Below are 17,251 nucleotides of genomic sequence, written 5' to 3' on the forward strand. Positions count from 1 at the left end.
TTTGTCTGTGTTTATGATGACATAATATATTGTTTTAGCCAGATCCTGAACTTTATGGTGAAGGGCAGGTAAGAGATCTTATAAATCAAGGTGCTCATTTTGATAGAGAAGGGGTTATGCAAAACACACATGATTTTACTCATACTGTGCCACTTCTGCCATTGAAATGAATGGAGAAGACTGCTTGTGCAAGAGGCCTGATTGTGTGCATTGAAACATATGGTGAACTATGGATCAGAATACTGTGCTTAGGTATAATACTGTTGGCATTTGTCTGTTTGGAAAGACAATGGAAGAATGCAACTTTGGATGTGAAGTCAAACCGTCGGCGAGTTACGGTGCCTGCTGTGGCTGTAGAGACCGATACAGAATAGACATTTTTTATTAGGCATAAAATGTGTTAAAATTTATTTGATCTCCATCTATTTGTTTTTTCCCCCTCTCTTTTCTTTTTTTCTTCCAGCTGACAGGTGAAGTAATTTTGCAGATTGCCAACAACCCAGTACTGCCCTTTAATGCCCTGGATATTGCATTAGAAGTTCAGAAGAGCTTTAGAGGTAATTTGTTCCATGGTCCAAGGATTCTTGGTGAATGTCTTTTTTTTTTTTATCCCTTTGCTTTTTGATGGTGAGCATTTGCTTTTCATCACTGTAAACAAACAGTATGTGCCTATTTCATTGGACCAGATTTTTGTGTGTGTTGTATGCATACCCAGCATATGGCCTGAAGGAACTTGATTGCTGCTCAGCAGGTCTGGGTGTGATCAGTGTCTAGGTGGGTGACTGCTTGAGGAATCCCATGTAGGGTCCTTTGGCTCCATGTTGCAAGTGGGGTTTAACATGTAAGCCAATAAAGAAAAAGGTGTGTAGGCATTTGTGTGTTAAAAATTACAGCAGCTGTCCCAGGGCCAGATTTAGGTTTGATGAGGCCCTAAGCTACTGAAGGTAATGGGGCCCTTTATTATGTCCACCTGTCCTTTGTCAACATTTGTTGAATATATATGTATATATATTTGTGTTGAATATATGCTATATGCTAATTTATGGACCTAATAGGTATCTAAAGTCATTTGCATATGTTGCCATGCAACCAGTCCATGCAGAATGTAGGCACCCTTTATATAGAAATGGTCAAACCAGTGATATTTTAGGGAGCAGGCTAGCGGGTGGGGCCTATTACTTACATCATAGGAGCCTACACAACGCAAAACTCTGTTGCTGTATGTAGCTTTTATTGCATTTGTTTTTTATCTTATATTTTGGAAATGTACATCCAGGTTCCCCCCCTTTAATTTCTTTGCCCCCCCAAGAGGGTGGGGCCCTAATCTATAGCTTATTTAGCTTATACAGTGGTGCCCCGCAAGACGAACGCCTCGCAAGACGGAAAACCCGCTAGACGAAAGGGGTTTCCGTTTTGGAGGCGCTTCGCTAAACGAATTTCTCTATGGGGTTGCTTCGCAAGACGAAAAAATCTTGCGAGTTCCCGCGGGGTTTTTTCGCTTTCCCCCCCTTTCCTAAGCCGCTAAGCCGCTTATCAGCTGTTCCGCTGATAAGCAGCCTCTCAGCTGATCGCTAAAAGCCGCTAGACTGCTAATAGCGCTAATCTGCTAAGCCGTCAATGGGCTTGCTTCGCAAGACGAAAAAACCGCTAGACGAAGAGAATCGCGGAACGGATTAATTTCGTCTTGCGAGGCACCACTGTACATAAATCTGGCACTGAGCAGTCCTATGCATCAGGAATGGCTATATTTTTCGGCCCGGGGACCACATTGAGGGTTGGCTACTTCTTCAGGATCTATATGTCAGCAGAAGGTGAGGAGCAGACTCAGCAGCAGGCACTCTCTCTGTCGCGCTCTCTCTCACACACACACACACACAAACACACACACAGTGGAATTTTAGCTTTCTGGGGCAATGCTGGTGTAGAAGAAGAGGAATATTTCTTCTTAGCCCAGCCTGGGGATCAGAAAAAAACAGAGGACTGTGAAGCCCTCTTCTTATCCTTATAAAAGGGAAACTTCTCCTTTTTAAAGGTAGAAAGAGGTTCCCAACATGTGAAGACCAAGCAATGACTGCATGAAAAAAGAACAAGCAGAAAATAGACATAATAAGATAAGTGAATTGTATTAAACACTGGCATATAGCATATAAATTCGTGATTCTATGAATTTGGAGCAGGAATCTTAGGAGCGCACATGGAAACAACAAACTTGCAATAATAATAATAATAATAATAATAATAATAATAATGAAGAATTATTTGTATCCCACCCTCCCCAGCTTTAAAATAAGCAACCTACATCAAAAAAGTAACATTCAACAATCATTAGGATAGTATAAAATAATAATATCACCATATAAAAATTAAACAGAAATCCACTCAACAGTTACAATAAATAATTTCTGAACTATTTTGTTGTTGTTGTTGTTTAGTCATTTAGTTGTGTCTGACTCTTCGTGACCCCATGGACCAGAGCACGCCAGGCACTCCTGTCTTCCACTGCCTCCCGCAGTTTGGTCAAACTCATGCTGGGAGCTTCGAGAACACCATCCAACCATCTCGTCCTCTGTCGTCCCCTTCTCCTTGTGCCCTCCATCTTTCCCAACATCAGGGTCTTTTCCAGGGAGTCTTCTCGTCTCATGAGGTGGCCAAAGTACTGGAGCCTCAGCTTCAGGATCTGTCCTTCCAGTGAGCACTCAGGGCTGATTTCCTTCAGAATGGATAGGTTTGATCTGCTTGCAGTCCATGGGAATCTCAAGAGTCTCCTCCAGCACCGTAATTCAAAGGCATCAATTCTTCGGCGATCAGCCTTCTTTATAGTCTAGCTCTCACTTCCATACATCACTACTGGGAAAACCATAGCTTTTACTATACGGACCTTTGTTGGCAAGGTGATGTCTCTACTTTTTAAGATGCTGTCTAGGTTTGTCATTGCTTTTCTCCCAAGAAGCAGGTGTCTTTTAATGTCGTGACTGCTGTCACCATCTGCAGTGATTATGGAGCCCAAGAAAGTAAAATGTCTTACTGCCTCCATTTCTTCCCCTTCTATTTGCCAGGAGGTGATGGGACCAGTGGCCATGATCTTAGTTTTTTTGATGTTGAGCTTCAGACCATATTTTGCGCTCTCCTCTTTCACCCTTAATAAAAGGTTTTTTAATTCCTCCTCACTTTCTGCTATCAAGGTTGTGTCATCTGCATATCTGAGGTTGTTTATATTTCTTCCGGCAATCTTAATTCCGGCTAGGGATTCATCCAGTCCAGCCTTTCGCATGATGAATTCTGCATATAAGTTAAATAAGCAGGGAGACAATATACAGCCTTGTCGTACTCCTTTCCCAATTTTGAACCAATCAGTTGTTCCATATCCAATTCTAACTGTAGCTTCTTGTCCCACATAGAGATTTATCAGGAGACAGATGAGGTGATCAGGCACTCCCATTTCTTTAAGAACTTGCCATAGTTTGCTGTGGTCGACACAGTCAAAGACTTTTGCATAGTCAATGAAGCAGAAGTAGATGTCTTTCTGGAACTCTCTAGCTTTCTCCATAATCTAGCGCATGTTTGCAATTTGGTCTCTGGTTCCTCTGCCTCTTCTAAATCCAGCTTGCACTTCTGGGAGTTCTCGGTCCACATACTGCTTGAGCCTTCCTTGTAGAATTTTAAGCATAACCTTGCTAGCGTGTGAAATGAGTGCAATTGTGCGGTAGTTGGAGCATTCTTTGGCACTGCCCTTCTTTGGGATTGGGATGTAGACTGATCTTCTTCAATCCTCTGGCCACTGCTGAGTTTTCCAAACTTGCTGGCATATTGAGTGTAGCACCTTAACAGCATCATATTTTAAAATTTTAAATAGTTCAGCTGGAATACCATCACTTCCACTGGCCTTGTTATTTGCAGTGCTTTCTAAGACCCATTTGACTTCACTCTCCAAGATGTCTGGCTCAAGGTCAGCAACCACACTACCTGGGGTATATGAGACATCCGTTTCTTTCTGGCATAATTCCTCTGTGTATTCTTGCCACCTCTTCTTGATGTCTTCTGCTTCTGTTAGGTCCTTACCACTTTTGTCCTTTATTATGGTAATCTTTGTACGAAATGTTCCTTTCATATCTCCGATTTTCTTGAACAGATCTCTGGTTCTTCCCATTCTGTTGTTTTCTTCTATTTCTTTGCATTGCTCGTTTAAGAAGGCCTTCTTGTCTCTCCTTGCTATTTTTTGGAAATCTGCATTCAATTTCCTGTATCTTTCACTATCTCCCTCACATTTTGCTTGCCTTCTCTCCCCCACTATTTGTAAGGCCTCGTTGGACAGCCACTTTGCTTTCTTGCATTTCTTTTTCATTGGGATGATTTTCGTTGCTGCCTCCTGTATAATGTTGCGAGCCTCCACCCATAGTTCTTCAGGCACTCTGTCCAGCAAATCTAAATCCTTAAACCTGTTCCTCACTTCCACTGTGTATTCATAAGGGATTTGACTTAGATTGTATCTTACCAGCCCAGTGGTTTTTCCTACTTTCTTCAATTTAAGCTTGAATTTTGCTATAAGAAGCTGATTATCTGAGCCACAGTCAGCTCAAGGTGTTGTTTTTGCTGACTGTATAGAGCTTCTCCATCTTTGGCTGCAGAGAATATAATCAATCTGATTTCGATGTTGCCCAACTGGTGATGTCCATGTGTAGAGTCGTCTCTTGTGTTGTTGGAAAAGCGTGTTTGTGATGACCAGCTTGTTCTCTTAACAGAACTCTATTAGCCTTTGCCCTGCTTCGTTTTGATCTCCAAGGCCAAACTTGCCAGTTGTTCCTTTTATCTCTTGATTCCCTACTTTAGCATTCCAATCCCCTATAATGAGAAGAACATCCTTCTTTGGTGTCATTTCTATAAGGTCTTGTAAGACTTCGTAGAATTGGTCAATTTCAGTTTCTTCAGCACCAGTAGTTGGTGCATAAACTTGGATTACTGTGATGTTAAAAGGTCTGCCTTGGATTCGTATCGAGATCTTTCTATCATTTTTGAGATTGCATCCCAGTACAGCTTTCGCCACTCTTTTGTTGACTATGAGGGCCACTCCATTTCTTTTATGGGTTTCTTGCCCACAGTAGTAGATATGATAGTCATCCGAACTGAATTCGCCCATTCCCGTCCATTTTAGTTCACTGATGCCCAGGATGTCAATATTTATTCTTGCCATCTCATTTTTGACCACATCCAACTTACCCAGGTTCATGGTTCTTACATTCCAGGTTCCTATGCAATATTTTTCTTTACAGCATTGGACTTTCCTTTCGCTTCCAGGCATATCCGCAACTGAGCGTCCTTTCGGCTTTGGCCCAGCCGCTTCATCAGCTCTGGATCTACTTGTACTTGTCCTCCGCTCTTCCCCAGTAGCATGTTGGACACCTTCCGACCTGAGGGGCTCATCTTCCAGCATCATAACTTTTATATGCCTATTGTCTTTGTCCATGGAGTTTTCTTGGCAGGGATACTGGAGTGGCTTGCCGGTTCCTCCTCCAGGTGGATCACGTTTGGTCAAAACTCTCCACTATGACCTGTTCATCTTGGGTGCCCTGCTCGGCATAATTCATAGCTTCTCTGAGTTATTCAAGCCCCTTCGCCACGACAAGGCAGTGATCCATGAAGGGGTTCTAAACTATAAACTATATAATAATAAATGCTGCACTTTTACTTAGGAGTAAGTTCCAGTGAAGTCAGTGAATCTTACACTGTGTTGAGACAACACAATAGAATTGTGTATAATTTTTAATAGAAGTCACACCAGTGACCAGTATTTAAAGCACAATCAAGGATAAATACCATTTTAGGGCCAAACTGCGAGGATGTTTCTCCCCAGCTCCTTGTAGGGCAACCACAAATGGAGAAAGAGGAAAGGGGAAAGAGCACTGAACCCCCATGGCTCTTTGGTTTGAAGACTGGCCATCTTGCTTATTTATTGCCGCAGCTCACGTTGGCAGCAGATCACTCCGGCTCGCCCCTCTCCTTGCAGCCACTAGGAAGCGGGATAATTTAATGCCGAATAAGTTGCTCGAGTTGATTTATCAGGCAGTTCTTGAAAGCTCTGTGTTAGAAATGAATGACCTTGATCTGTGTGTTTGGATGAGAGGGAGGGGAAAAAAGAAGACAGTTCTGCCTCCGGAAAGGCAAATAGAGAGACCTAGGCTCTAGGAAATAACACAGCTGGCGGTTGGCACCTACAATATGTGCAGCAGCTTTGCTCCTTCAGTTTGGGAGGGTCAACCTTGCCCCTAGAGCAGGAATCCCAAGCATGGTGGCCAAATGCAACCACCCCCAGGCCTCTCTATCTGTTCCCTGGGACTCTCTCTGAGCCACACCTTCTCCCCAATACTACCAAATAATACTAACAGGCCACACCCTCTCTCCAGGCCTCCTTCACAACTTCCTGAATTTCTTTTGCCTAGCTGGAATCATAGAACTGTAGGGTTGGAAGGGACCATTAGCATCATCTAGTCCACCCCCTGTAATGCAGGAATCTTTTGCCCAACATGGGGCTTGAACCCACAACCCTCAAATTAAGGGTCTTACACTCTACCAACTGAGCTATCCTTGAACTGGGACAATGCCTCTAACTTGCCTGGATCGACAGTGGAAAGATGTCTGTGTACAGCAGTGAGAGTAAAGAGCTCTGACTTGTGCATGGCTAGAATGCAGCCTGCTGTACAAAGGTAAGAGTCACGAGGTTGCAGGTTTGATCCCTGTGTGGGACAGCTGCATATTCCTGTGTTGCAGGGGGTTGGACTAGATGATCCTCAGGGTGCCTTCCAACTCTATGATTCTATTATCTATTGCCCCCTTGGCTCCACCAGCTATGGGCGTGGGGCCCCCAGGAGATTCCCCAGGAAGGAAGGTGGCCATTGGGCTCAGAAACATTCCCCACCCCTGCCCTACGGGGTGAAACCTGACTAATCCAGTAGCTGCAAGAAATGTATGCCATGGGCTGCATAAATGCAAGAGCAGTGAACCCTCGTGACAACTTTACAAACCTTAGCTTTATGAGATCAGACAAAGAAGTGGACAGTGTAATGAAACTGATCTTAGAGACAGAGGAGCTGCTGGCAATTTCATTAAACAAAATTGCAAAGTTAACAGAAATGAGAAAGCTTATCTTACTAGTATTAGTGCCATGAAAATAACCCTCCTTTCCTTGAAGTGAAGTGACTGAAACTAATGAATTAACCAAAGCTAAGGAAAATGCCAGATTAAATCAACAAGCCCTGTTGTATGCTTTAAAAAAATTACAGCTGCTTGGCAGGTACTTTTTAATGACAGTGATTTCCTGCATGGGATGTTGTGTCTCTATCCCAAACCCAAGACTGAATCATGCATCTCCCTCCTCCAGAGAGCCAGTGTGGTGTAGTGGTTAAGAGCGGTAGTCTCGTAATCTGGTGTACCGGGTTCACGTCTCCGCTCCTCCACATGCAGCTGCTGGGTGACCTTGGGCTATTCACACTTCTCTGAAGTCTCTCAGCCTCACTCACCTCACAGAGTGTTTTTTGTGCGGGAGGAAGGGAAAGGAGAATGTTAGCCGCTTTGAGACTCCTTCGGGTAGTGATAAAGGGGGATATCAAATACAAACTCTTCTTCTTCTTCCTCCGGTGGAATTTATGAACATGAGTTCCATGGGATATATGAAATTGCCTGATATGGAGTCAGTGAATTGCCTACACTGACTGGAAGCAGCTTTCCAGAGGTCTCAGACAGAAATTTTTTCCTATCCTTTCCTAGAGATGTAAGGAATTGAATGTGGGATCTTTTGCATTCAAATCATGCACTCTACTGCTGAGCTACAACCAAAGGAATAGCCCCCTGTCTTCCAGCAACAGATAGGGATTCAGTTCACCTCTAAAGGCAGGTCTATCTAATCTAAACTTTCTGAAACAACATGTTAACCAATTACAGCCATCCTTCCTAATTAGCTCTATTCTGAATTTTACGGTGCGGTTCTCCAGACAAGTAACATGTACAAAAATGTATATACTAGGTCAAAGTGGGCCTAAAATGCATTTATTGGTGGAAATTGCATCACAGTCAGAAAAATTGCTTTGAAAAAAATGTTCATGTTAGGAAGAAGTCACATACAAAAATGTGGTTATCGGGAGATATTTGTAGCAAAATGCTGGTGGACTGTCCAAGGACTTTTTGAAATGAATTTGCAGACAGAATTGGAAATGAAGAGGACAGAATTTAATATTTGAAAAATGTGAAACTGAGAAAGACCAAAAATAGACTGATTTGCTCATCCCTACAAGCAAGTCTAGAATCAGCCACCCATCCACCTAATTTCTCAGGATGTTGGGTATTAATGTTTAAACAGTTCCTGCACCTAAATTCAACACCCAAGACAATATTTTGTTAATTGGCTTTCATGGATGCCTTTATTTATTTATTTATTTATTTATTTATTTTGCTCTGAACTTCTGAAGCATTTCAGTATTGAGGCGATTTTGTGTTGTTGTTTTTAAAACAATGAATTCTGTGTTGAATTTGCAATGCGTATCGTATAGTATCAAACAGCAATGACAAATGGTGTGTGGGGGACCATTAGGATGTGTGAGACAGCTTCCTCAGGTGATAGACATTTGGGGCTGCAGTACCCCACCTGCTGCAAACAGTCTCCTAAAATAGCCCTGCTCTGTGCCCCCCACAAACCCCCTTACTGCCTTCCAGAATGGTGGAGGATGTTGTCCTGTCACCTCTGTGGAAGGAAGAGTCAGCTGCCACTGTTCAGATTCTTTAAATGGAATAAGGTAATAGGTACAAGATTAAGTCCAGTCAAAGGCGACTGTGGGGTTGCGGCACTCATCTTGCTTTCAGGCTGAGGGAGCTGGTGTTTGTCCACAGACAGCTTTCCGGGTCATGTAGCCAGCATGGCTAAACTGCTTCTGGCATAGTGGGACACCGTGACGAGTGCCAGAGCTCATAGAAACACTGTTTACCTTCCCACCACAGCAGTACCTATTTATCTACTTGCACTGGTGTGCTTTTGAACTGCTAGGTTGGCAGAAGCTGGGACAGAGCAATGGGAGTTCACCCTGTTGCAGGGATTTGAACCGCCATCCTTCCGATCAGCAAGCCCAAAAGGTTCAGTGGTTTAGACCACAGCACTACCTGCTCCTCTTTGTAAATGGAATGGGGAGGAGAAGGCGCCATCTTGCCCTTCACCTCAGGGAACAAAATGTCTTGGGCAGGCCCTAGACATGGGGCAGGACACTGAAAATACTAACCCTCTGTTAATCAATCAATTGTTAATTAACAACAATAAAAAAATCATGTATAACATCAACCCCAAGCCCATTGCAAATACAGACTAGGATAATGACCACCAGTTGAAAGACTCTTTGGGAAAAGATGGTGCTTAATTGCTCCTGAAAAGACAACAAAGATGGCACCTGTCTGATATGTATCAAAAGGTGCATGCTGCCATGCTTAGGGTTGCCATATTTCAAAAAGTGAAAATCCGGACACAACAGTTTTTTTGGCCAAAGTTTTTGAGCTATTTTTAAGGAAATTCACCAAAATCTACACTTCTATATGGGTTGCCACATCAAAGTGGTTTTCTGCCCTGGTGCTGTTTCCAACGGCTGAAACGTGGCTGAATATCCAGGAAATTCTGGGCATATGTCAGCCCTAGCCATGCTAAATGCTTGATTCCTACATAGTGCAGAATGGGCTTCCCAATGGGGTGGTACCAGTAGGAGTTCCTTTCCTGTACCACACAGTGGTCAGTGGAGCATCTCAGTGGGTGAAATGATTATTCAGGTGTCCTCGTCTCAAGCAGTCTATGGCTTTGTGCACCAGGACCAGGTCCTTGAACTTAGTCTGGCATCAAATTGGCAGCTGACCAGAATATAGAATTTTTTTTAATTTCCCCTTTCCAGGATTGTCATTCTTAAATTAATGGTTTGCATACCAGAATATCGGTCAAGTCGCTTAGCAGTCTAGCTATATGAATTGTTCTTGAGCGTTGGCTTTCAAAGATGTTAGCAAGCCTACGGCTATGTTCACCTCTGGATATAAATAGTATTATTTTAAGTGCAGTTGCATTCCTATTATCATATCATACTGGACCTGGCTGCCTTGAAGTGACAGCGACACGTGTGATTTATCCCTTGGATAAACACAGTGGTTGCAACTGGTAGGCTGTGCTATTCGGAAGTGCTTGCTAGTTTTATCTTAAACATCTTTCGACACCACTCCTAAGGAGGGAAAATTACAAATGTTATCTCACTCAAGGGGAAACAGCAACACTTTTATTATCCCGCATTTCCAATTCGTTATGCAACCCTCCCCAGCTTGAATCAGGATGAATGATCTCATCTGGTTATTTTAAGTTGTTAAATAAATACAATTGGAGGCACCAGCAAAAGGGAACTTGGGAGATGCATACCGCTGATTGCTGAATTATACGGCAGGTTTTTCATTGCACAGGCTGCATGTAACTGGATTTTATTCAAAGTCATGTTATGCCGGATGGATATTTATTCTCCAGACTTGGATTGAATGCAGTAACATTTCTCTGCGTAACCAATTGCTTTCCATAATGGGCACCAGTGGATTTTTAACGCTTGTAAATTATGCTTCTGCCCTGAAGCATTCATGTACTCAAGCTGCCTCGCTTGCTAGAGTGAAACAGGGGTAGCTATGGTATGAGTAAAATGTTTCACACCTAGTTTATCACTGGGAAGGGAAGGGGTAACTGCCCTTTAACCCAACAGTAGGCAGACGTCTGATTCATGTTAATTTACAAGGCGCTTAACAACCTGAGTCTAGGATACCTTAAAGACTGCCTGATTCCTTATAACACTGCCCTAGCCTATCACTGAGGAGTCATTTCTGGTGGCATCCCAGGGCTTAGATGCATGGCTTATAGCCACCAGAAGACAGTCCCCTCTGTGTTGAGTTTCTGCTGATTGGCCAAGACCTTTTCATTTCAGCAGTAAGTAAGGTTTTTTTTTTTTTTTTACTTCATGGTCAATTTTAAGCAATTATCTGAATTTGGAATCTTATTGCACACTGCTTAAAGACTAGGCATTAAGCAGCATGTAAATATTTGGAATAAATAAACTGCAACCCCAAAGGCCCACCAGTCAGAGCCAAGTGGTTAAGGGTGACTCAGAAGTGTGTTCTACCACAAGTGAGCATGTGGATCTGCCAGTCAGCCTCAACACATTTTTACCCATAGTGTGTTTCTCTTGCTGCTCTCAGATGAACATTTGAATCTTGACCGCTTGCTGACAATGGCCAATGCCCTGAGGGAGAGTGCCCAGTTGTTCCAGTCGGATGAGATGCGTCCAGCAAACGACCCGAAGGAGAGAGCTCCCACCCGAGTAAGAATGCTGAATGACGTCTTACAAAGCCTCGAGAGGAACTTCTTAGTTCCTCAGGTCCCTCCAGGATTTTACAGGTAAAAGATTCTTTCTGCTCATTTGCGCCAACCGCTATGGTAATCTTGTTTGTTTTGGCTTTCAGAGCTGCCTTGCCATGCTTGTGTATCTCAGCGAGAAGGCAAGATAAAGGCTCATTTTTCACATTTTCCTAAACAAGAATAATCCTTTCAGGGGGGAAAAATGGCGGGGGAATGAAATTGAAATTAAAGTCGTGTCATGGGAAGAGGTGTGATTAGAATGCAATTTGTAACATTTCTGTTGTGGCATCAGTGCTGAGCAGATATACTCCACTAAAGAAACCCAAGGCTTCATGACAGTCTTTTGGAGCAACATAAGGCTTCTCTTGATGGGTTTAACCAAATAGTCGATAGATACTACTTGTCATCACAGCTGTGTTTTCCCTCTGTTCTCGGATACAATATTCTTCTGGGAACTGCAGGTGCTACTACACTCATCTCCAGCTTGCAGAATTGTCTTATGTTCACTTTATTCTCCCCACCAGCTTTGCCTCAGCAGATACACATAGGCAACTCATATGTAGGACATGATTTTGTATTTTACCTTTGTTAAACACTTTGAGCAGCACTGGGTGGAAAGGCAGGATACAAATACAAATTAACAAAGCACAAATGTGTGTGTGTATTATGGGCATTTGGCCATTGTATGGTTAAAAACCATAAGGGACACAGGTGGCGCTGGGGTCTAAACCACTGAGCTTCTTGGGCTTGCTGATCAGAGGGTCGGTGGTTCAAATCCCCATGATGGGGTGAGCTCCCGTTGCTCGGTCCCAGCTCCTGTCAACCTAGCAGTTCGAAAGCACACCAAAAATTGCAAGTAGATAAATAGGTACCACTCTGGCAGGAAGGTAAATGGCGTTTCCGTCCACTGCTCTAGTTTCAGTGTTCCATTGCACTAGAAGCAGCTTAGTCATGCTGGCCACATGACTCGGAAAACTGTCTGCAAACAAACACCAGCTCCCTTGGCCTGTAAAGCGAGATGAGCGCCACAACCCCAGAGTCATCTGTGACTGGACTTAACGGTCAGGGGTCCTTTACCTTTACCTATGGTTAACAAAGCACACATATCTTCATTTACCTTTACCTATGGTTAAAAAAGCACACATATCTTCATTTTGTGTGTGTATGCTCCTATTTCTTAGCAGATCCATTTTGCTATTGTGGTGAATCACCATTACTTAGGAATAAATAGTTCTATAAATATGTCGTGCCAGATTAAATACCGACTTGCTTCTTTTTTGCCTTTCAAGAAGTGGGGGGATTGTATAGGTGGGGAGTTGCACTCCCAGGCAGTGCCTTCACCTGGCTGTCATTTTTATTTTTCCAACAACGAGCCTAGGACCAGGGGTGGAGAAATGGGTCCAGATAATTATCTCGTCCACCCACTGTAGCACTGGCCATCTGTCAATCACCTGATATCTCTATGGCAGACATAGCAGGAACATGTAAAACATACCAAAGAGTTCATAAATTGAAAATGCTATATAATGGGTCACTCTTAATAGCAGCCGCCTGGGCATGATGTAATGGAGAGGTGTCTTGTTTTCCCCAATTGGGATAAAAACAGCACCAGGGAAGTCAATGCTGTGTGGATTAAACTACTTTTCCACCAGAGTCACTGCCCCAGTCTAATTTAAAACCTTTGCAGCAACTACTTTTAAGATGTTTTAAATGTATATACAATGTGGAACAATTCAACTATAGATCTTCTGAGTCATCTGTATTCTGGCCTTAACAGCATGTGCATAACAACAAGATTCAGCCAAAAACTATGTATGTCTTAGAGAAGCCATGGGGGAGGGTTTCTGAACACCAATATGTACACAATACTGATCATGGGAATAATAATACGGATATACCTTTCCCTGTTGTAAGAACTATGGAGATGATGTGGTATGAACAATCATGAAAAACGCTGTATATATATATATATATATATATATAATCATTTCATTAATAATTTCAGAGGCCATAAAGTATTTATGGGAGAAAACACCCTTCGTTTTATTTCTCTTGTAATTCTGAAAACTTACCAAATAGCCCTGCATTTCTATTTGCACAAAACGTGTGATCTGTTGAGTCTAATAAGAGTTGGCAGTGCATTTTGTATATTTCAGATTGGGGTTTACCTTTTTTAAAAAACAAACAAAACAATTTTGGTAAAGCAAACAAGGAAGAATAGGTGGGGGGGGGGAGAGAAAAATCTCTCTCCCACAGTAGAGACCTTGTTTTGCACTGTGTTTCAGCCCGAAGTAGAGATTTACGAGTGAGTTATAAACCTCTGAAATAGTGGTTTATAATGGAAACGCTGGCAGACCTTTAACTATAGCAGCACAAACAGTGCTGCAATAAATACTCAACTTCATCTGTAAACAGAAATTTAGGATGCAGTTTGCAGCCTTGACCTTCAGGCTCCAACTGTGTTTAGATAATTAAGATTCCATAAATACTGTAATTTACTGCCTTCTGAAGGAAGAATATGTGCCCATAATAAAGCACATATTCTCCAGGGTGGGGGATGAGGATTGCTTCCTGTATATGCATTGGGACTTATGTTCTCCAGTTCAGTCACGGTGCTTGACAGAAGTGTAGGCATTGTTTCTCAATCACCATCAGCAAGCCTAGTCGCCATCATCTGTTTCCAGCATCATGGAACTGCCACTTTTAGTTCAGACAGCAAATCCATTTGAGAAAGAAGGAAGATTTGGTTTGGTGCAATGCTGGATTTGCTGCATCAGTGATGACCAAAAGACATTATTTCATCTTCCTTTGGCTAATTCACTGGAATTATTTATTTAGCTAAATGGTTTATACGCTGCTTAACTACAGTAGTCTCTAAATGGTTTACAAAGATAAAATACCAAAAATTTAAAAATCAGTTAAAACTATAAAATTGAAATACAATTAAAATGCCTGCTGGTGACGGAGGTTCAGTAGGAAGGTCAGGGCAAGTTTGACCTTGACCAGAAGGGAGGTTCATAAAATTGGACCCACAATTGGTCACCCCAGTTTGTGGTGGATAGGAGCTGTGCATCTGAGCCACATGGAACCACTAACAGTGATACCCCTGAATACTTCAGTGATTGGGCAGGGATATAAGGAGTTAGGTGGTCTTGATGGTATCTTGGACCCAAATTTTTAAGGGCCTTGTAAATTAATACAAGAAACCTGGTTTGGTAGTGTATAAGCAGCCCATGCACTAGAAGAAGAAGAGGAAGAGTTTGGATTTGATATCCCGCTTTATCACTACCCGAAGGAGTCTCAAAGCGGCTCACAATCTCCTTTCCCTTCCTCCCTCACAACAAACACTCTGTGAGGTGAGTGGAGCTGAGAGACTTCAAAGAAGTGTGACTAGCCCAAGGTCATCACCCAGCAGCTGCATGTGGAGGAGCGGAGACGCGAACCCGGTTCCCCAGATTACGAGTCTACCGCTCTTAACCACTACTCCACACTGTCTCTCGACACACTAGAATTATATGCTGGCCATAGTCTGCCCCCATCAGTGGTCTAGCTGCAGTGTTTTGCACAAGCTGGAGCCTCTGGGCCAGGCCCAAGAAATGTTCACAATTTAGGGTTATCACTTTTGTTCTGGATTTTTTTTTTCATCTGGTGACTTCAGAACCATCCATTACAATCTAATCCAGGCTAACAGAATGGCCCCTCTGGAATTTGGCACTAATGCTCACGTGCACACACATACACATTAATTTGTAAATATGTGCTTGGCTACCCAGAGCTTATGGGACGCGGGTGGTGCTGTGGGTTAAACCACAGAGCCTAGGACTTGCCAATCAGAAGGTCGGCGGTTCAAATCCCCGCGATGGAAACATTCATATCCACCCTATTCCTATTTTATTTATTTCTTGCATTATTCAACCACTCTTTCTTAAACAAGTGATCCCAGGGCACAATGCATCACATTTAAAATCGAAGTGACAACAAAAGCATTGTTCCAATAAAAGCTTTAGAGCAATACAAAATCAATTAACAGAACATCTACTCTTCCAAAAGTCAGTTGCAATGGTGTCCGCACAGGCCTGACTTACAGGCTGAATATCTCTGATGGAACTTGTTTTGTTTGCTTGGTTCAGGTAGGCGTGAGTTTCATCCAGCCTTTTGTGCATGTTGTTGTTGTTGTTGTTGTTGTTGTTGTTGTTGTTGTTGTTATGTTCTCATGAATTTCCAACTTTTTCCCCATGGATGTTCTTCTGAAGTCTACTTTCCCCTTAAATGAATCCAAGTCTTATTACCCGTTTTCACTGGCATATTGGCAGACTGGAGCTTCCAAGAATTCTTGGCCACGTTTCTTACCTGATCCTGTTTATTCCACAAAGTGTGTGTTTTCTGTGGGTTGACACTGTTTCTTTGCCTGGAGACAAGGTGACCTGGCATACTCTGAAAAGAATGCTTGGTCTGTGAATTAAGGAGAAGAGAAGTACATCAGCAAAATAAGGAAAAACATGTCACCTCAATCCCAACCATTTGACCTTACATACTTTCCTCTGGTGCCATCACTACTCCTAAACCATCCTGTTTGATGTTGCATTGTAATCCTTGATCCTGGTAATTATGATGTGGCTGTTGATCAGTCCCATTCTAGGCTGGCTGCAAGTGGCAAGTCAAGCATTTGATGGACTCCCAAGTCTGAGGAAAGGCCATATCCCCAATACTTCCAACTCCATTCATACTCAGCACTACTCAGGTGTGCTGTGTGGCAGGTGGGATATGGAGGCAGCCAAATGGACTGAAGGAAATGGGTAGAAGGGTGAACATCTTCTTCCCTCTGGAAGATTTAAAGATATGTTAACAGTGTTCTGTTGTTGTTGTTGTTGTTGTTTAGTCGTTTAGTCGTGTCCGACTCTTCGTGACCCCATGGACCAGAGCACGCCAGGCACTTCTGTCTTCTACTGCCTCCCGCAGTTTGGTCAAACTCATGCTGGTAGCTTCGAGAACACTGTCCAACCATCTCTGTCGTCCCCTTCTCCTTGTGACCTCCATCTTTCCCAGCATCAGGGTCTTTTCCAGGGAGTCTTCTCTTCTCATGAGGTGGCCAAAGTATTGGAGCCTCAGCTTCACGATCTGTCCTTCTAGTGAGCAATCAGGGCTGATTTCCTTAAGAATGGAGAGGTTTGATCTTCTTGCAGTCCATGGGACTCTCAAGAGAGTTGATGATTACGATTCATTTGTTACTAGTCACATATTATTCTCCTTTCACAAGCTTCTTAAAGTGATGCACAATTTAAAAAGAAGAAAAACAATTCAAAACAAAACAAAACAGGCACCTATGGCAGAGACAAAATCAGCTGATGGAGGTAGCCTTTCGGAACAAGTTTCTAGAAAGTGCTAATAGCAGACACGTGTCGTATCTCAACAAGAATAGTATTATATAGAGTAGGGGGAGCGTGGAATCCTGAAACATTTGGAACTTGAAGGAGAAGTTCTCCTGCAGACGATAGTGACAGTCTGGGTTTATAAGGGATAATGGAGTCTCTCAAGTAACCTGGTCCTGAGTTGTCCAGGGTATGTTAGTACCATCACCTTGAGTTTGGCCAGGTAGCAGATTGGCAGCCAGTGCAAATTCTGAAAGGAAGGTGTTTTATGTTGGCAGAAGTTTGCTCCCACAGTCAACCTAGCTGTCACATTCTGCACCAGCTGCAGCCTCTAGACCAACTTCAAGGGTAGCCCCAAAGTGCACATTGCAGTAATCCAACTGTGAGGTTAATGTGGTGCCCTCCAGATGTTGTTGGATTATAAATCCCATAGTCCTTGATCATTTACTGTGCTGGTTAAAATGATGAAAATTGTAGTCCGGCA

General features: G+C 42.9%; 1 protein-coding gene across 7 annotated transcripts in view; it reads left to right on the top strand.

Annotated features, from left to right (window-relative positions):
* NAALADL2 (N-acetylated alpha-linked acidic dipeptidase like 2) overlaps positions 1–17,251 on the top strand; it is an 819,134-nt gene that overhangs the window by 774,872 nt on the left and 27,011 nt on the right. For all 7 annotated transcript variants that reach the window (XM_079977819.1, XM_079977820.1, XM_079977821.1 and 4 more), the window contains 2 exons: positions 464–557; positions 11,239–11,437. In XM_079977819.1, the coding sequence (XP_079833945.1) occupies positions 464–557; positions 11,239–11,437 (293 nt within the window). The remainder of the gene's footprint in view (positions 1–463; positions 558–11,238; positions 11,438–17,251) is intronic.

The sequence above is a fragment of the Podarcis cretensis genome, assembly GCF_951804945.1.
Source record: "Podarcis cretensis genome assembly, chromosome: 5".
In the NCBI taxonomy this organism is placed as follows: domain Eukaryota; kingdom Metazoa; phylum Chordata; class Lepidosauria; order Squamata; family Lacertidae; genus Podarcis; species Podarcis cretensis.